Here is a 19,113-nt window from a genome sequence, read left to right as displayed (position 1 = left end):
TCGACACAGTTACGCTGCAAGTCTGTAACACGCGTATGGTGCATGTCGGTATAAAAACATTCATGGAGTGCCAGATGTGGTGGGCCAGATATGATAGCAGAAGGGAGGGAGGGATAAATAAGATCACCGGGAAAGAACTAGAGGAATCTCGGGGCAAATCACATTTGTTTGTGACTGGGGACTGATTTTTAGTTTAACTAGGAGATCAAAGTCTGAACGAGCTGCAGGTGTTTGATTTGATTCCCCTCCTTATCTTGGCCTCATGCTTTTGACCGAATCCCTGAACTCCCTTGGGTTTGCCACCTACCTGGCGGCAGCACGGCACTCTAAAGGCAGTTGAGCTGGAGCTGCTTGGGAAGAGACGATAACTGCTCCCAAGCGCAGGGCCCTCGCGCGTCGCCTCCCCGGCTGTCTGCGGCCGGGCCTCGGGCCGGGGCCCGGCGCTCCCGCCTCCGAGCGGCCTCCCTGGACCAGATCGCCCGGTTTGACGCGTGCCCTCATTTCGCTGCCCGCCGGCTAGTACTTGGCCGTGGCCCCGGCCCTCCGTGTCTCCCTCCGGCCCCTGCCCCCCTCCCCGGTCCCCTCGGCACCCGCGCTGCCCGGCCGCGCCCGCTAGCCAGGGCTGCAGCGCGTCCTCCCGCCCCCCAGGGGGCGCACGGGGCGGCCCTGCGCCCTCTCCTCCCCCTGCGGTGAGCCCGGAGGCGGGGGGCGGGACGAGCCGAGGTACGGCGGGGGGCAGCGGCCAAAGTTCGGCGTGCGGCGGGAGCGTGGGGAGGGGGTGGCGGCGCCGCTGCGCGTCGCCCCGGTGGGAGTGGCCGGGGGGGGTCCGGTCCCGGGGGGATCCCGCCCGCTGCAGGCCACGTGGTGGCCTCTCCGCCTGCCCCTTGGCCCAGCGAGGCGGTCGCCAGGCTGGGCCTTAGCCAGGGCTTCTCCGTACCCAGGGCTGTACCGGCGCAGGCCGGGAGGGCCGCCATGACAGGGCCCGGTCCCCCGGCTCTGGTGCTGCAGTGCCCCGTTCCTGCGTGCCGAGCTCGGCCCCCCGCCGAGCCTGTGGCTCTCAGCCGGCCCCAGGCAGGAGATGGGACCAGCTGGTACGAACAAAGAAATCGCTGTAAAGCCGAGGCCTTCCCAGGCAAGGACTGAGTCCTGCTGCTTCCCCTGTCCTGTGTAGCCTGGAGGTACCGCCTGCTTTTCTGGATGGACACTGGCATCCTCCCCTGCGATCCGGAGGGTGTTCAATGTTACACGCTGTCTTAAGGAGTACCATTGTGGGAATTGTTCTGAAGATGGAAATATAATTGATAGAGTATTGTTTAATCAGCTAAAAATGTTTTTCAGAGTGATCAATAGAAAGGCAAATGCTTCCTGATGTTAGTTTCAAAGGATAAACTGGCCATGGGAAAAAATCAGCCTGGAAATAAGCAGAAAGCTTCACATTCCCAGAGCATTGAGGTCCCGGGGTGACTTAAGGGGACGAACAACATAATTTATTTTAAGCTGGAGCTTGATCATTTTGTAAAGTAGATGGTATGATAGTAAGTGCACAATACCAGGGCCTTGACTGTGTGACCCAGGAAGTTGCTTCTAACCCTATGTTAATTTCTTATCACAGTCCGCCTTGGGCTGGGGCTGTGCTTTTTTTGTTTTGTACCTCATGCTGTTTTTTCTTTTCTGCCCTAGGAGCGCCTGTCTCTCACATTGAATTCCCAGCAAAGGATGGAGAACATCGTGGCTGGTTTGTGTGGGACCAGCCCAGAAGATCCACTCCCTGTGTGGGTTCATGGCAGCGTTGGCCATTGCTTTAATCAGCTGACATTAAATGTGATTCCTCATGTGATCCTTGCAGTGGTCAGTGCCTGCTTCCTTGGCACTCCAAGGTATGACAACTAGTCTAGTTCTTGATTATTATGCAGGACTTGAGTCGGGGTGGAAAGGCTGGAAATTAGATCTCCCTATAATGTGCTGAATATGTAATTAGAGAAGGACACAATATTATAATGCTATTATATTTGTCAGCATCCGTCCTAATTCAGAGTACGGTGTACAGCTCTGGTCCCTCCATTGCAGAAAGGAATCCAGACAGAATAGAGAGGGTAGTGAGCATAAAATCACGGAAAATAATTCAAAAGAATTCCAGTGAATGGGGATTGGGAAAACTGGGAGTCTTCTGGGAGAGGATATAAATCCAAGGTGGCATGGAAGATGTACATAAGGTAATAAGGGGTTTGGAGAAACCAAAAATTGTTTTTCTGTTTACCCCCTTCTGAAAGTCGTAAATATTGCAACATTCACTGATATTGAAAGGCTACAAATGATAATGAATCAAGTGATAATGAAATATTTTGTTGGGCAATAGATTATGGACTTTACATACACAGCATCACTGAAACCAACAGTGATAAAAATAATGTTTCTAGACAAAATATCACAAAGACAAGAGAAATCAAGGATCAGAGATGTGACACTGAGAATTTGATCATCCAGAATTTGTGTTAAAGAGGTTAAATATACTTTTTTTTGTTAATCCTCAAGGATTGGAGTCTGATTTGACCACAAAATACCACAGTTTGCAACCAAATTTCTGTAGAGAAATGCTATTCTTTGGTAGCATCTGAATCTCTGGTATTGATCAGATAGTGGGCTATATTGACCTGATGTGGTTTAGCAATGCCTACAGTCTGAAAAAGTTACAAATCTAGGGAGGTGAATCCAGGAGGTTAAGTAAGAGTGAACGGATAAAGGGGGGGAAGAGGAGAGGAAGAAAGGAGAGTACTGGCTGAGAGGTGATGGAATTTCAACTGCTCTTTCCTCCTCTAGATCTGGCTCCGGGGTGCCTTGCAGGCCAGGCTGGGTGTGCAGAATCGCCGCCTCCTTCATACTTGCTGGCCTATTCCTTGCTGATACCATCCCAGCCACTATTTCTCAGCAGGAGCTGGGCCCTGTGTACCTGGAAGTGCTGGCCAATGGCACTGCAACCATGACATGGCTCACGCACGGCCTCACTCTTCTCATGCTCTGCAGATCCATTCACGGTTCTACCAGGGGCCCTGCGGCCCTGGCTTTCCTCACTCTCTTACCCCTGCCTTCCTTTGTCATCACACTGGTGTGGTACTACCAAAGTGGGACAGCTTGGTCCCCTGCCCACCCTGCTGCCTCTTCCAGGTTTGCCATTCTCTGTCTGCAGCTGGCCTCTCTGGTTGTGTATGTGATCAGCTACCTCTTCCCCCCTGCTGGCAGGCAAGACTTCCTCTCCATCAATCGCTCCTGGCAACAAGACCAGCTTGTCTCAGAGCCAGGGATCCCAGTGCCTGATCAGCAGAGAGCGGCAGAAGATGGTGAGAGCTGGCTCTCGCGCTTCTTTTATGTTTGGATGAACCCTCTTATGAAACGTGGCTATCAGTGGAAGCTGAACCAGCCACAGGATGTCTATGTGCTTCCTCGCCAGCTACAGGCTGCCAGGGTCTGTGATCGGTTCTACGCTTGCTGGCAGAAGAAGGCAGCTCTGCACCACGTAGGGGAGGAGGCAGTGTCTCTTACTAGCCCAATCATTGCTGGAGGCGATGGGAGTAGCGATGCCCCGGACAGCTCGCACCGTGCCCACGGGGCCGTGCGACTCTTCTCAGTCCTTCATGCGGCCTTTGGGCTTCGTTTCTACTCCCTTGGACTTCTCAAGCTGGCCGGCAACCTGCTGGGTTTCTCAGGTCCTCTGCTTCTGAACCTGCTGGTGAACTTCATGGAGTCACGGCAGGAGCCTCTGAGCCATGGGGTGCTCTATGCCCTCGGGCTCTTTGCTGGCTCCTTCCTGGGCGCTCTCTTGCGGAACCAGTTCAGCTACGAGGTGAACAAGGTGACGCTGATGATGCGGGCGGCCATCATCTCTGCCATCTACCGCAAGGCTCTGCATGTTGGTAGCACCAGCCTTACCCACTTCACCGTGGGGGAAATTGTCAACTTCATGAGCACAGACACCAGTAGGTTGGTCAACTTCTGCCTCAGCTTCCACGAGGTGTGGAGCCTGCCTTTCCAGTTTACCATTACCCTCTACCTCCTCTACCAGCAAGTGGGGGTAGCCTTTCTGGGAGGCTTGGCCCTGGCATTGCTGCTTGTGCCCATCAACAAGGTCATAGCTAACCGCATCATGATGAACAACAAGGAGATGCTGAAACACAAGGACACACGGGTTAAGGTGAGGGGCAGCTGGTCGCGCTCTGAGTTTGTTGCTGTATTTTCTCCCCGTTTGTCCCTAGAACATTGGCTTTTTGGCCGCTTGTCATGATCCAAAGCAGATTAATTAAATCACAGCTGTTGGGAAAAATGCTAAAGGGGACACACACACTTGGTTTGAAAGTGTTTCAGGGTGATGCAGTTTCACCACCCACAAGATAGTGAACCTCTAATGCTTGTCTTGCCCCCTGGGCTAATTCAAGTTCCCTTGCAGGTTTCTTTTCTGTGTGTAGTAAAGGTAGGACTCCTGATTGCTTCCTCTAGAGATGCTTCCATCCTGTTGCTCCAGTAATGCCATCAGTGGTGAGGTGGCTTGCAGTCTGGACAAAGGCAATGATCACAGATGTAGTGGTTTTATATTGCTCCAAGCTTGGCACCCTCAGTCATCTTTTCCACTGCTTTTTGCATATTTGCAGTGCCATCTCTCTCCTCGCCACATGTCAAACATTTGATTCCCACCTTTTAGCCTTGTATCTCTAATGTGAGGGGGCAGCACTTTCACTTGCCATTTCCATCATGCTTTGGAAGCATGAAACGTAAGTCAACTCCATGTCAGAACTGTTGGGAGCTTTAAAAATATTTCTTTTCCCAACAGAAGGTGCATCTAGTTATATGGAGTATGCTGGACTTTCTCCAACTATTGTAAGACTGGTTTGCTGAGTGAACTCTCTCTTGTTAGTTTTCTTTCATGTCGGGCACAGACACATCTCAGCTTGCTCTGCACATGCTGACCTGAGAGCAGGAATGAGAGGACAGCGTGCTGCAGGGACACCTGAGCTGCTGGATGTGAGCCAGCCAGGCTCTGGATACAGACTAGCTGTGTCATGGCAGCACCGGGCCTGAGAGTCGGGAGTTGTTATGTCAAGGCGCTGTCAGCTCAAAGTAGGTAAATGGCATCCAGGCTGGAGCTAGTAATTCCACACATCCCTTCATCTCTGTTGCACATCCTTCAGTTGAGAAGTAGTGTAATATTTTGCCTTTTCCTGAGCCATACACAGTGCTGGTGGAACGAGTGAGAGCAAAGTTCCCAGTAGCTGCCACTTGAGTTTGTCTTTGTTAGCAATAAATGGTTCCCAGTATCTCTAGCCTGGCCCTTAGCAGGAGGCAACTGCAAACCTGGCCCCAGCCCAGATGCCTAGCTGGTATTTGGTGCATTAGGCAGGCACTGGTTGCTCTATGTGCTTTTCCTCTTTGCCTGCAGCTAATGACAGAGTTCCTGTGTGGCATTCGTGTGATCAAGTTTTATGCCTGGGAGAAGCACTTCAGCACCAGGATAAATGCCTGCCGGGCTAAAGAGCTGCAGAAGTTACGAGCCATCAAGTACTTGGATGCTGTGTGTGTGTATCTGTGGGCAGCACTGCCTGTTGTTGTCTCCATTGCCATCTTCATCACCTATGTCCTGTTGGGTCACCAGCTCACTGCCACAAAGGTGAGTAGGTAGTAGGGAGAGCTCCAACCTTCTCTCGTGCAGAGGGCAATCTACAGTGGGGCTGTAGTCCTGAGGCATCTTCTCTGGGAAATAAACCCAGCCAGTGTCTCCCCACAGCTCTTCAGGCTCTCACTGGTGAAGCTATTTGGAGGATACAAGATGCAAGGGAGGTACTGCCTCCAATTTATGGCTGTTTCTTTACCCATGCAGGTGTTCACAGCATTGGCCCTTGTCGGAATGCTTATTCTCCCCCTCAACAGCTTTCCATGGGTGTTGAATGGGACCCTGGAAGCCAAAGTTTCCCTGGATCGAATCCAGTGTTTCCTTGAACTCATGGACCAGGACCTGGAAGCTTATTATGCCCTAGGTAATGGTGAAGGATGCTGCTGGGCTTGGGACCCTGGGCAGGGGGCATTTGGAGCAGAGAGCTGACGTGTGAGGCCCAGGGGCAGTACTGGAGGGCAGCTGGCTGTCATCCCGTGATTCAAGACGTTCGGTTGTCAGAGGCAGACTGAAGGCACTTCATTTCTGTGGAAAATGGGAGACAAGGCTATAACATTCCTCTTTACCAACCGTAGGCCATTGCTTGTCCCCCCAGAGCCCTGCCATTAGTGTCCCTTTAGAAGAAGCTGCTCCTTCCTCTGTCCAAAGCTCCTCTGACACTGAAGCCATCAACAACCTTGGCTTTGCCTGGCAGAAAGGCTTGAGTGGGTGCCCCTTTCCTGAGCCATCTCAGCTCCCTTTCTCTCCTTCCTTGCCTTTTGCCAGCTCCCTGCTATTATTTTACCTTCAACAATAATAAAACCAGGTTATCCTTACAGTGTCTCCCTGACAGCCAGCAGGTCACCATGTGTGTCTGGTGGGAGCTGGAGACAGGAGGGTTGGAGGAAGGGAGGTATAAGTTTAAGGGCAAGTCAGTAGGCAAGCGTCTCATTCTGTGGTTGGGTCAAGGGCATCATGGCAGTGCCCTGTCCGTGGCCTTACCCATTTGGCAACAAAGCTGATTGTATTTGTGATGCCAGGTGCCTTTCATTTTCTGGCCTTCTCATAGTAGTGCAATGCTGTGCTGCTTTTCTCTTGCAGATAGCCCTTCAGGTAGTGCTACTGCCATGGAGATGCGATGTGCAGCCTTTTCATGGGTGCCAGTTGAGGAGGAAAGCACCAGGCAGCCCTTATCCGCAGGCACTCTGCAGCTGCACATTGAGAACCTGTCAGTGAGAAAGGTGAGCAAGGATGCAGGAGGTAACACAGAAGAATGGCACTAGAGAAGCCAAATAATGGAGCAGGGGTGGCATGTCTTCATGTTTTCCTGGTCTTATGAGCCATGCGTCAAAATCTTTTCTTGGTCAAGAGGCACAGGACACATATCGCATCTCTTAGAGCTGATGGGTGCTAGAGGAGATCCAGGCATGGCTTACAGGCAAGAGATGAACCAGCTCCCTCTGCTTTCTACCACTGCTGCAGGAGAGGACTGGGCGGGGAACACAGCTGGGCTCCAGAGTTAACACTCCTTGCAGACTTGTGTCCTGCAATATCAGGAGTCTGGTTTACCCAACAACTGTACCCAACTCTGCTGCTGAACCTGTGAGATAGTCCTAGTTTAAGAGAGCAGTCAGCTTTCTTACAGGCTACGTGTGGCTCAAGAAATCTGGACAAACCACTCTGTATTAGTGCATCAGGTTGCTCCTTTTCATTTCCCTTTGCAGGGGATGCTCCTGGGGGTTGTTGGGAAGGTCGGCTCTGGCAAAAGCTCTCTGCTTGCAGCCATCACTGGAGAGCTCATTAAGTAAGTAACCTAAAGACTTCTCCCTGCCTGGTTCCTCCATGCCATGGCCGGCAGGGACTATCCAGTGCTATGCCTATTTGTAGGCCATTTTGGTCTGCCAACAGTTCTCCTTTGTTGCCCTTTCCACCCACTTCTGGTGTGCTTGCAGACAAGGTGGACGAGTGTATGTTAGTGACCTGGAGCAAGGATTTGGTCTGGCCACACAGGAGCCTTGGATACAATTTACCACTGTCCGTGAGAACATCCTTTTTGGGCGGGAATATGATGCCAGGCTGTACGAGGAGGTGGTGGAGGCCTGTGCCCTCTCCGAGGACCTGAACGTGAGTGCCTAAACTGTAAACCTGCCTGAGCCTTCTTGGCCAGCTTTTGCATCCAGCCTGAGCCTCACTGGGAGCAGTTCTCATTCTTTCAGGCTATAGACTGCTTTTCCAATGTCCCAATCGCACAGTGTTACTCTGATTACCAATCGCAGACCATACCTGGTCCCACAGTTCTTTAAGGTGTGAAGTCGCTGTGGTAGCACTTTGGATGGTTTCGTCTGCTGCTGAGCCAAAAGCTTTTGATCCTGGGGAAAGGAGATGTTCTTGCAGAGCTGATGAGTGCCAAGTTTTTCAGGCAGAACGTATCAGCAGCTGATGCTTTTTTGGATCAGAAGGAACTTCCCTAGGATCTGGAAGGGCTGAGTCTGTGGTCCTCCTATCAGTAATACACGTATTCTAGGTTTGAGGCTTACGGCTGCATTAGCCAGTAAACCTGGCTGTTACATATGGTAGGAAGCTAGTCTTCTCCTCCCAGTTTATAAGGGAGTTTATAATCCTCCCTGATGCCTGATTTTCTGAAGTGCCAAGCTCTAGGAGCTACTGTTTGCTTTGGCAGGAGCTATGAGTACTCTGTAAAGGCAAGATATTTGAGAAGTGGTAGACTATACCTATGCTACCAAATCAAGAGGAAACTGTTTCCAGCTAGTGAAACTCTAGTTTTTACTGCTAAACTGGATGGGCCCTGGCATGATTTTGGTGCAGGCACAGCTCTTGCTCTCCCAGAAAATTCCCAGGCACAATTTCAGAGTTATCTCAGACCAGAGGTTGCTCTCAATGGGTAGTTCAGATGTGGCCACCCTATTCTGGAGTGTAAGAGATATTAGTTGCATAAATGCCAAGCTTGTCAGTTGTCTGCAGAACCAGTGTATAGACTGTTGCATTGTTTAATTTTTGGTAAGGTGTCACCCTAAGGAATTACTGCCAGAGGCAGGAGAGGGACCCCAGTGTTCTGGTTTTGGGGCCCCAGTTTCCTGTCCCTTCTAAATGAATTTTCTTGAATGTTTCAGGTTTTACCAGCAGGTGACCAGACAGAGGTGGGTGAAAATGGTGTGACGCTCAGTGGGGGACAGAAGGCTCGAATAGCCCTCGCCAGAGCTGTTTACCAGGTAAATAGCAAAGGAGTCATGCTGTGGCAGATTGTGCCCAGTGCCAAGTCAGATGTAAAGAAGCTGGAAGCACCCAGCTGTACAATGTGCTCTGGCAGCAGGTCTTAAACCGCATTGTGCTGGCCTAAAGGTTGTGGCGGTGTGCCACACAGAGGCACTTGCACTTCTCTCTACAGCACTGCCTGCTCCGGCAGGGCCAGCAGCTGTATCTTTGTCTTTTGTCTCCCTCTCAGGAGAAAGAGCTTTACCTCCTTGATGATCCCCTGGCTGCTGTTGATGCGGACGTAGCCAACCATCTTATGCGGAAATGCATTCTCGGAGTTCTCAAACACAAGACCAGGATCCTTTGCACCCACAGGACGGAGTTTTTGCAGAAGGCCGATGCCTTGTTGTTGATAGACAATGGCAGGGTAGTTAAGATAGGTACACTTGCTGTCTTCTCAGGCATTCATTTGTGCCTATGTGCCAGTCTTAGAATGGCTTGAGCAAAGACGGACATAAGGGAGTACGATTAACTAGTGGGGAACCCAATGATAAAGAGCTTGAGGACAATGCATGTGGGCAAAGATGGGGTGGAAGGGAATGTGCAGATGCACAGATAAAACAGAACAGCCCTAGAGGTGGGGAGCTGATAAGGCAGAAGGCCATAGCAGGTTGTATGGAGCAGGGCCTTCAAGGGTGCAGGTGCTGTGAGAGAAAATAGGGAATGTTATGAGAGAACAAAACTGGGCCATTTCATAGCAAGAGGCAGTGAGTAGCTGGCATCTGTTCCTCACAGACTCTGAAGAATTTGCATGTCTCTTTTCACAGGCACACCAGCTGATATCCTGCCACTCATGGAAGCCTTCCCCAAGTTCAAGGATATGGACAAGAGGCAGAAGGATAAAGGTCTATACCTGGCGAGCTTGAGGGTGGCTGGGGCAGCACAGCTCAGCTGACCGCCCAGACAGAACCTGTCCCTGATGGCTACTGGCCTTAGACCAGAGCTCCCACCACGTTGCTCTGCTGTGGCAGTGCTGATCTGTGGGTAGTGTGTGCATAGAGGGAGAGGAGGCCCATGTATCATTGGGTATTGGTCTGGAGCAGTATTTGAACCTGTTGTTCCACTTGTGGTCCAGCTTTGGGTGAAGGTCTGCCAGGATTGGTGCACATGTCTTGAAAGAAGAGAGAGGAGGGAAGAAAAGTCTCCCTCATAGCCTAGACTTGCTCTGTTCACAGCAAGGAGCAGCTGCAGGAGGGACTTAGGTCACACTGACCTTTGTTTTTGCCTCCATTCCCACAGTCCCTGATGAACAGGGCCAAGAAGAGGCCATAGAGACAGAGGCAGAAGAATCAACCCAAAACAATCATCTCATCCACAAGGAGGAAGAGAAGAAAGAAGGGGCAGTGGCTTTTCAGGTGTACAAGGCATATTGGCTGGCAGTGGGCAGCTGCTTGGCGTTATCCATCCTCTTCTCGCTGCTCCTGATGCAAGGTGAGGCAGTGGCCCACCAGCCCATCTCTCTTTAGACATTCCTCTCCTCTCATTCCTGGATTGTGTGGAGTCCAGGGAAGAAAAGAGGCCAGGGGTTTAATCGCTCTCCCTGCAGCAGGAAGACCCCTTTTCCCTTCCCCAAACTAAAGTAGCACAGTCGGGAGGGGGCACGTGTGGGAACAGGATCTGGCGTCTCATTGCTGCAGTTGCGTGTCTGCTCCTCTAGCAGTGCCCTGTCGCTGCTGCAGCTCAAGGCTGTTCCCTTGCTCCTGCTCTACTACTAACAGTGGAGAACGAAGGCACGGGAAGACTAGAGTGGGCAGTGACACAATAAGAAAAGTTGTCCAGCAGCTTTCCCTCCAGCTTTTCTGCTTCATATTTGCTGATTCAGAGGTTGAATCCGTCTTTATGCAGTCTGTCTTTCTCTGTAGCATCCAGAAATATCTCAGATTGGTGGCTGTCACACTGGATCTCCAGCATATCCCAGACAGCAAATACCTCTGTGATGGTCTGCTCAGCTTCCCCGCCTTCCCCAGAGCTGCTTCTCTTCTCCATTGTTGGGCTTGTGTAAGTGAATCTGGTCAGGAGATGCCAAAGGAAGCTGGAAACACACTCCCATTTTGCCCTTAAGTGCATTTTCTCTGAAGATCCTTGTTGAGAACAAGGATAAACTGACTACCCCACTGTAGGGGATGTGTGGCTGCTTGACAAAGAAAGAGAATCGAAATCTCTGACCTGATGAGGTGCCCAAAAGGCTTCTGCGTGAGGCTGATGGAAGGGCCCCTAGCTGCATAGTAATCAGAGTGTTTGTCCCAGCATGCCAAAGGGGTGGTCTCTCACAGGAGTATCAGGTTGAAGTATCCTGGTTTCCCCTTGAGTATGCTCCTGGGTTCTCATGCCCTGTCTGTGAGTTTATTGTCATGGGGACCTTGGCAGATTCATAATCTTCCTCCTTCTGTGTTCCAGTTCCCCCGTTCAAGCTCTGGACACCACCCCAGTTCCTTCCAATGGCTCACTGGATGTGAATTTCTACCTGATAGTTTATGGGAGCATTGCAGGGGCCAACTCCCTCTTCACCATTCTTCGGGCCTTCCTCTTTGCTTACGGCACTATCCGTGCTGCCACTGTCATTCACAACCGACTGCTCCAGAGGGCTCTAAAGGTAATGGTCAGAAAGTCCAGGCCAGGCTGGGGCTCGTGCAAGTCGCTCTGCCTTGACGTTCTTCTCATAGTTGGGAGTAAGGGTTTGGGAGGTGGATGAGGGTTTCTGCTAGTATTAGCTGATGAGCTCCCCATAGGACTATATCCAAAAAGGGCTGTACCACAGCCAGCACAAGGGGCTAATGAGCTGGGGTTCAAAATGTGTCCTGTAAGTCTTGTTCCATTCCATGGAGGGGTGTTTTATGGCTGCCACCTGCATCTATTTGCTCATTAGGCTTAGATATATAGCCAAGATGAGGGCCAATTGAATCAAAGTAGCTTTTGCAGGATCATGTGCTCAGATTCAGATGAGATTGGAAGGAGTCATTAAGCAAGATTTAGGGCTGATACGGGCATGTGCCAGTTAATTTTCTTTAGGATTTGGGCTTCCTTGGGTCCTCGGGCTAGAGTTAGGATTAGAGGATTGGAAGATAGGATTAGAGGCTAGGATTAGAGGATTGTCTCACTGGCTACTGGTGGGCCAGTATGGGATCTGAGTGACTGCTATCTTGGTAGCTGTCTGCCATTTGCCACAGAAAGGCTCCTTCCTTTTACCATGTGAACAGCATGAGCTGTTTGGCTGCGAGTGGATGCTGGCTTTGGAGTCTGAGATTTCTTCTCTAGCTGAGGAAAGGAAGAGGGCTGTGGTGGCCACCTGTTTGTGGCCTTTTCTGCTCCCCTTGGCGCTGCTCTCCTGGGCACTGTTCTGTGACTGGATCTTGCTGCAGCTGACTGGCTCTTACTTTCTTTTCCCTTGTTGCCAGGCCACAGTCACCTTCTTTGACACCACACCAACAGGCCGGATCCTGAACCGCTTCTCCTCAGACCTGTACTGCGTGGATGACAGCCTGCCATTTATCCTCAACATCTTCCTGGCCAACATGTACGGGCTCTTGGGCATGCTGGTGATAATCACCTATGGCCTCCCTTGGATTGGTCTGGTCTTACTCCCTCTGGCTGCCCTCTACTTCTCCATCCAGCGCTATTACCGGCGCACGTCCCGGGAGCTCAAGCGCCTTTACAGTGTCACCCTGTCTCCCATTTACACTCACTTCTCAGAGACCCTCTCGGGACTGAGCAGCATCAGAGCCATGCGGGCAACACAGAGGTGAGTGGAAAGAAAGAGCACCCAGAGAGCCAGAGCTTTGGCTTTATAGACCAGGGCCTTCCTGATATGGGGCTGGTTATAGGGTGGCAGGAATGCCCCTGGTCTGGGGCAGCAGGAAGGGAAGTTGAGTGGTGCGAACCTCTGTTGTGCGCCTGCCAGGTTTGAGTTGGAGAATCAGCTGCGCCTGGAGCAGAACCAGCGCTGCCTCTTTGCCAGCAACACAGCGATGCAGTGGCTGGACATCCGCTTGCAGATGATTGGGGTCGCTGTGGTTACCGCTATTGCAGGAATTGCCATCATCCAGCACCAGAAGCAACTGGGAAATCCAGGTGGGCTGTCAGGGACTGTTCTATGCCCACCCCTAGGCTGTGGCCCAGGGGTTCCTCCTCTCCTAGCCCAGAGCTGCACATCTTCCTACACTGGGGTAAGATCCAGAGCTCCTGCTCCCTGTCCCTCTACAGGTCACCCACAGTGTAGTGCTTCAGCTCCTGTCCCTCCTCCTGTGTGTCCCCATCCTTGAGTGGGATCCCAGACTCCAGAGTGCTGACTTCTCCCTTGTTTCTTTGTCCTGCCACCAAGATCCCAGCTCCTTCCCTGCCAGTAACATTCTTGCTTATGCTTTTGTCCTCACAGGACTTGTGGGCTTGGCGCTGTCATATGCCCTGTCTGTCACAAACCTGCTCTCAGGCCTCATTTCCAGCTTCACTCTGACAGAGACCATGATGGTGAGTGTGGAGCGGACGGAGGAATACACCACAGACATCCCCACGGAGCCCCAGGATAAACTGGTCAAGGTAAAAGCTCAAATACATTCTCAGGGACTGGCCCATCTTCTGGCTCTGTGCCCTGCGCTTGCCTCCTGGGGAGATCACAGGGTTCCAGTGAATGGGTGGAGGGCCCTCACCCACAGAAACCACCTTGATTGCTTATCCTTTATCAGTATGTCCCCTGGGTGGGATGAATCTCTGGCAGGAGCTGGTGAAGGCTGGAATGACGGGAAGGGGTAGGAGAGCACAACAGGTGCTAGGTCCAAGCTGTGAGAGCAAAAGAAGCCTAGGAGGGGGCTGGAGTTGGAGCTGGGCTGTGCATTGGGTCTGCTCAGAAGCCAAGCAGCCATCTGAAAGGATGGATGAGGCTTGGCCTGTGGGGAGGTGAGGCTGAAGATGACAGCGGGTCACGGTCATACCCTGTCTCACCTGGGTATCCCACTTAGGTTGCTGCTGACTGGCCAAGCCAGGGGCTTGTGGAGTTCCAGCAAGTGGTCCTGGCCTACCGAGCGGGCTTGCCTAATGCACTTGATGGTGTGAACTTCACCATTTACCCCGGAGAGAAGGTGGGGATTGTGGGTCGCACAGGATCTGGAAAATCCACCCTTTTCTTGGCCCTTTTCCGCATGCTGGAGCTGAAATCAGGCCGAATTCTCCTGGATGGTGTTGACAGCCGGCTGGTGGGCTTGGAGGAGCTGAGGTATGGAGGGCTGAGCAGAGTGGAGGGTAGCTGGCGAGGCATGGTGGCTGAGAGCTGTCAGTGGTTGGATGCCAAAGGGAAGAGTGAGGAGCAAGGGACTTACTGTCATGGCACCCTCTTGTCTGATTGTGGCAGCTTCTTATGAGTTGCTCTGTTGTTTCTGAACAGCTGTGCTAAGGAAACCAGGCTGAATATGTGACCCATGTCTCTGTGCCTCTAAGATATGCAGCAAGCCAAGACACCCCACCCCAGGAAGAAAAAATGACAGGCCTTTGCTTTTCTGCAGAACCCACCCCATGAGCCCTCAGCTCTCATTTGCTTGCAGATCTAGGCTGGCCATCATCCCCCAGGATCCGTTTTTGTTCAGTGGCTCAATCCGAGAGAACCTGGACCCCCAGGGAAAACGGACAGATTCTGAGCTCCACGAGGTCCTCGAGCAGTGCCACCTGTGGGATGCTGTTACTCAGATGGGTGAGTCTGAACCCAGTGAGAAGCAGCTGGTGAGCCCTGGTACTGGGAGAGGGGAGAAGGCCTCAGCTCAGTCAGGGAGCTGAGGAAAAGGGGCCAGCTGGATGCAGTAGGGAATTGGTTAGGTGAGGCCACACTAGGACCAGGGTGGGAACAAGTCAGTGGGACCTGGTGGCATTCCCTGAGATCTAGTGGCAAGGGACTGGTAGGTGATGGATTGGGTGGCAGGGTGTTGCTGATGAGACCAGGCCCCAGTGGATGTTAGAGCAGAGCCTGAGATTAGCCAGCCCCTAGTTCTAGGGGAGCATGGCATCTCTGTGCCAGATGTTGCTTGCGTCCAAGCGTAAAGGCTCTGGTTCCCAAGGCCTGGGCCTGAGCAGGATTGGGATTTTGAGTGCTATTGGGAAAACCCCAGACTGGGGGAGCCCTCTGAGGCCCTGCGCAGAGCCTGGTGGGGTGACTGCTGAGGTTTACCCCTGCAGGTGGATTGGACAGCGAGCTGGGAGAGAGGGGAAAGAGTCTGTCCCTGGGACAGAGGCAGCTGGTGTGTCTGGCCAGAGCCCTCCTGACGCAGGCCAAGGTGAGTGCCCTGCCTCCATCGGAGCGAGGGGGAGGGCGAGCTGCTGACGGCTGTGTGGGGACAGCAGTGCGGAGCTCTCCGGAGTTGGGGGTGTGATGGGAACAGATGTCCTGTGCTACCTTTTTGGGCTGTCTCTAGGCAGGGATTGGGGTCTCCCCTGTGATGCTTGGGAGCTCCCTTCACTCTCTGTCCCTGGCAGGTGCTGTGCATCGATGAGGCCACAGCCAGCGTGGATCAGAAGACAGACCAGCTGCTGCAGCAGACCATCCGCCAGCGCTTCGCTGACAAAACTGTTTTGACGATTGCTCACAGGTATGGAGGAAGCAGCACTCTGCGCATAAATTCATCCTACCACTCACAGGGAGTGGTGGCTGTGCCTGCCATGCCTGGGCCTTGAGCTGAGCAGGGAGGTCTCCATGGTAAGGCTTTTCAAGTGCAAAACGCTAGATCTCGCCTATTTGCCTTTTCTGCTTTATTAGCCCCTGGGTGCTGGGAACTACTGGATGTGAAAACGTTGAACCCAGAAATTGAGGGACAGCAAAGGGCAAAATGCCGCATCATGTGGCAGATGGCTCTTCCTGGGCACTGCCTACTGGGACCGGGGGAGTGAATCGGACCTTGTGCTTCTGCCAAATTAGGGCAAGGAGCAATGGAGAACTATCCTACAGAAAGGAGCAGCGTGGAGACCCAGGAGGAGCAGGTGTCTCTGGCTCAGTAGAGGGCACTGCAGGACAGCCAGTGCAAAGGGCTACAGCCAGCTCCTGGCCAGGGGAGGCGGAATGCTGGGTAGTTCTGTTTTCCAAAACCCTGAGTTTTGGTCGCAGCCTGCACGCGGTGCCGGCAAGCTAGACAACTGCCCAGGCAGGACAGGGCAACAGTGCTTGCCCCACAGCTGAGAGATTTAGTGTAAAAGTAGGGGCAATAGATGGTTCCAGGCGGAAGGAGGAGGGCAAAACATGAATGCTATGGATACTGAGAAGGGGTGGGTCAGCATTAGGCAGTGCTCTCTACCCAGGGTGCTCTTACTCTTGCCAAGTGGAGGAGAATTTGGAGGAGGGTTACGCAGTTGTATGGAGGGTGTTTTCAAAGCACAAAGGTTACCGCAAAAGTAAAAATCAAATGAGCAGGTGGCAGGGGCTGGTGTCCTGCTGCACAGAAGTGGGAGTGATGGATGACAGGCAGGGTGGGCTGGGCCTGGCAAGTGAATCAAGTGTGTCTTGTTAAATACATTGGATAGGAGGGAGGCAGGAGGGGTATGAAGGGAACGTGGTTCCTACACTAGGAGTATTATGCATAAATAGACTAGAAAGGTAAAGGGCACCGTGGGCTGAGGTGTGTGTTTGAGTTGGGTGAGGGGAGGCCACCTCTGATGGAGGAGTAATTAGAGAGGAGAACCAGAAGAGGAAGGAGTGGCAGAAGGCAAGGCAGCAAGACTGGGTTGAAGGTGGCCCCAACCCCTCTTCCACTGGGATGAAGGGAGATGGGAGAGAGCAGTAAGGAGGGAGAAGTGGTGATGGGGTTGTTTTGTACCCGTGGTTCTTCCATGCCATTCAGATTTGGGTGAACCATTAATGGGATGGGTGAAACCTAGGACAGGAAGTGACTCAGTACTTGTCCCTTGCCCCTCTAGGTCACTTTGAGTGCTGCAGCCTGGCACTCTTTTGGGGATGAATGTGTAACCAGAGTCTTGAACTCCATAATGCTTTTTACCTGCTCAAATCCTGTGCAGTGTCTTTGCTGTGACTTGCAGCTTTGTAGGGCTGTAGTTTTGCACTGAACAGTGCACGACTGTGCAAAGGCATTCCTGCTGCCCTGTCTTCCCTCCCCAGGGCCAGAGGTCGCTGCCCTGCTAGCAGTCTGGGCAGAACTGGGTGCATACGTGTGTTGCTGGTGCTGTCGTTGGCAGTCTGGCAACTACAAATCCACTGGTGGTGGCAGCGTAAGCAAAGATGCCAGACTCCTGGGGAATGGCAGCTGATGCACACGTCCATTTCTGCTGCCCTCAGGAGGTGGCATGTGAGGAAATGTAGGGGCAAACAGAAGCAACTCAATAACTCTCCTGTGGGAACAGAGGCATCTTGTGCAACCTCAGAATCAGGCGTACCCTGAGCTCTCCCTCCACAGAGCTTCCCTCTGTGCTCCTGGTGCACTGCCATGCCCAGCAACTGGAAGGCAATTGCTGTGCTCTCCTAAGAGGTGGTGCGTTTCAGCAGTGTGCGGAGGCTCTCTGCGGAGCTGGACTGCAGTGTGCCCCTGAGTGCACAGGGAGATGCTCCACAGAACCTGATGTTGGGCATATCTTAGGCCACCCCTTGAGAGCAGGGGAAGCAGTATCCAGGGTTTCTCCTCAGATGCACCAACGTGCTTCCTGGCGTTTGCTGTCCACAGGCTGAACACCATCTTGGACTCCGACCGCGTGCTGGTGATGCAAGCTGGGAGAGTGGCAGAGCTTGATTCACCCACCCGCCTAAGCCAGAAAGATGACTCCTTGTTCCAGCGCCTTCTGCACAGTGGTCAGCAGTGACCTCCCTCCTGGACTGAGCCCAGGCAGCCCTCCTGGCTCTGTGCCTGGCTTTCTTCTCACCTCAGCCACCAGCCCTGTCCCTGCAGAACCAGGAGCTGCTGAGGTGAGGGAAGGGGTTATTCCTGCTTGCAGGCAGCGATTGTGTGTCCTCAGGGACAGGAGCATGGCACTGCGGCCTTTCCTTTAGTAGGGAAGATGGTACCTGGTGTTTAGGGCCATGCAAGCCTGGCTGGTGGGATACTGCTCCCCTCCAAGGCTCCCCTTTGAGATTACAGAGGGATTTTCTGCTCACTGAAGAATCAGTGACTCCTAGTCTGAGACTTAGTCTCACATGTGCAATTTAAAATAAAGTGGAAACATCCTTGTGAAGCTCTGTTATTCAGGTCCCTGTCCCCTTTATCCCCCCAGACAGACTTCCTTGTGAGATATAGGAGTGGTGCTGTCTCTGCATGAAGACAACCCTGCCTGTTCCCTACCACTTTCAGAGGGCACTGACCTTTCCAAGCCCAGAAGGTTGCACCCAGGGACCTTCCTGCTCTTCCTCCAGTTTACAGTGGAGAAGGCCTTCCCCTGAAGGGCCAGAATGTGATTACATTAAAGGCCTCTAAGGCTAGTTTATTTCAAGACCACTTTTCCAAGGGAAACTCCCTATCCCTCCTACCCTGCTCCCAGCTGCACAAACCCACAGCTGCTTTCAGTTTTAGGATCAGATTGCTCTTCCCGTCAGCACCCTTGGACTCAGTCTTCGGTTTTCCCGTTCTCCCCAACACTCTAAGGCAACACCTAGCAGGTACACACCTTTGCTACGCTGTCCTGAGGCAGGTCCCATTCCTTCCCCTGAGGCTGTGCGAGTCATCTCCACCCCTGCAGCCAGAGCATGGGGAAGGACAACTCCTGTGCCACAGTCTGGGTTTGGATTCTTGAGGGAAGTGATGGACATGTTAATCCAGAACAAGTAGCTGAGCAACCTGATATAATTGGATCTCCTGAGAGCAGGAGGTTGGTGCCCAGAGGTCCCTTGCAACCTAAATTATTTTATGATTCACTGATACACTGTTTCTGGGCTTGTATTTGTTTTATTTGATAAAGGTACATCATCCATCCATGTATTAAAAAAATAATCTTTCTGATGAAGCCCCAGTCCCCTCTCCCAGGTCTCCCTCCTGGCTGAGTGCTCACTCCTCTGTCTGCTCTCTTCATACCATCTTGAACCCAGCTCTGCAACCCTACAGGCCAGTAGTAGGGTTTGGGTCATGGGGTTTTTTTACCCTACTGCTTAGCCCTCTATGTCCATCAGGAGGCACAGAAAACCCTGGCTCTGGCAGAGAGAGGCCAATTGCTGCACAGCAGACCAGCACAGGCAGGAGCAGACCTAGTACAAAGGCTAAGTGACCTGGCCACCTACTGCCTCTTAGCAGTGCTTTAGC

General features: G+C 52.5%; 1 protein-coding gene across 2 annotated transcripts; it reads left to right on the top strand.

Moving 5' to 3' along the window:
• Window positions 1-1,015: 1,015 nt before the first annotated feature.
• ABCC10 (ATP binding cassette subfamily C member 10) lies at window positions 1,016-18,055 on the top strand. 2 transcript variants are annotated; one of them, XM_050893737.1, is made up of 22 exons: window positions 1,016-1,091; window positions 1,681-1,877; window positions 2,818-4,186; window positions 5,426-5,653; window positions 5,864-6,020; window positions 6,737-6,876; window positions 7,360-7,439; window positions 7,588-7,759; window positions 8,767-8,865; window positions 9,099-9,288; window positions 9,676-9,753; window positions 10,148-10,339; window positions 10,771-10,906; window positions 11,306-11,501; window positions 12,304-12,647; window positions 12,807-12,976; window positions 13,281-13,441; window positions 13,861-14,114; window positions 14,440-14,585; window positions 15,065-15,162; window positions 15,362-15,474; window positions 17,551-18,055. In XM_050893737.1, exons 2-22 carry the CDS (start codon window positions 1,717-1,719, stop codon window positions 17,684-17,686), a joined length of 4,620 nt encoding a protein of 1,539 aa, XP_050749694.1. In that variant the 5' UTR covers window positions 1,016-1,091; window positions 1,681-1,716; the 3' UTR covers window positions 17,687-18,055. The 2 variants fall into 2 exon arrangements, with proteins under 2 accessions (XP_050749694.1, XP_050749695.1); XM_050893738.1 differs by lacking the exon at window positions 1,016-1,091 and adding an exon at window positions 1,139-1,178.
• The last annotated feature ends 1,058 nt before the right edge of the window (window positions 18,056-19,113 follow it).

This window comes from Gymnogyps californianus, chromosome 3, assembly GCF_018139145.2.
Source record: "Gymnogyps californianus isolate 813 chromosome 3, ASM1813914v2, whole genome shotgun sequence".
Classification (NCBI taxonomy): Eukaryota; Metazoa; Chordata; class Aves; order Accipitriformes; family Cathartidae; genus Gymnogyps; species Gymnogyps californianus.
This window is presented reverse-complemented; position numbering and strand designations above follow the sequence as displayed.

Bases quoted from the DNA above. Each gene is read 5' to 3' on its own strand.
- ABCC10 (XM_050893737.1), top strand. From the start codon at position 1,717: ATGGAGAACATCGTGGCTGGTTTGTGTGGGACCAGCCCAGAAGATCCA. The intron at 7,440-7,587 runs GTAAGTAACCTA...GTGTGCTTGCAG, and splicing joins ATCACTGGAGAGCTCATTAA to ACAAGGTGGACGAGTGTATG. The intron at 9,754-10,147 runs GTCTATACCTGG...CCATTCCCACAG, and splicing joins CAAGAGGCAGAAGGATAAAG to TCCCTGATGAACAGGGCCAA.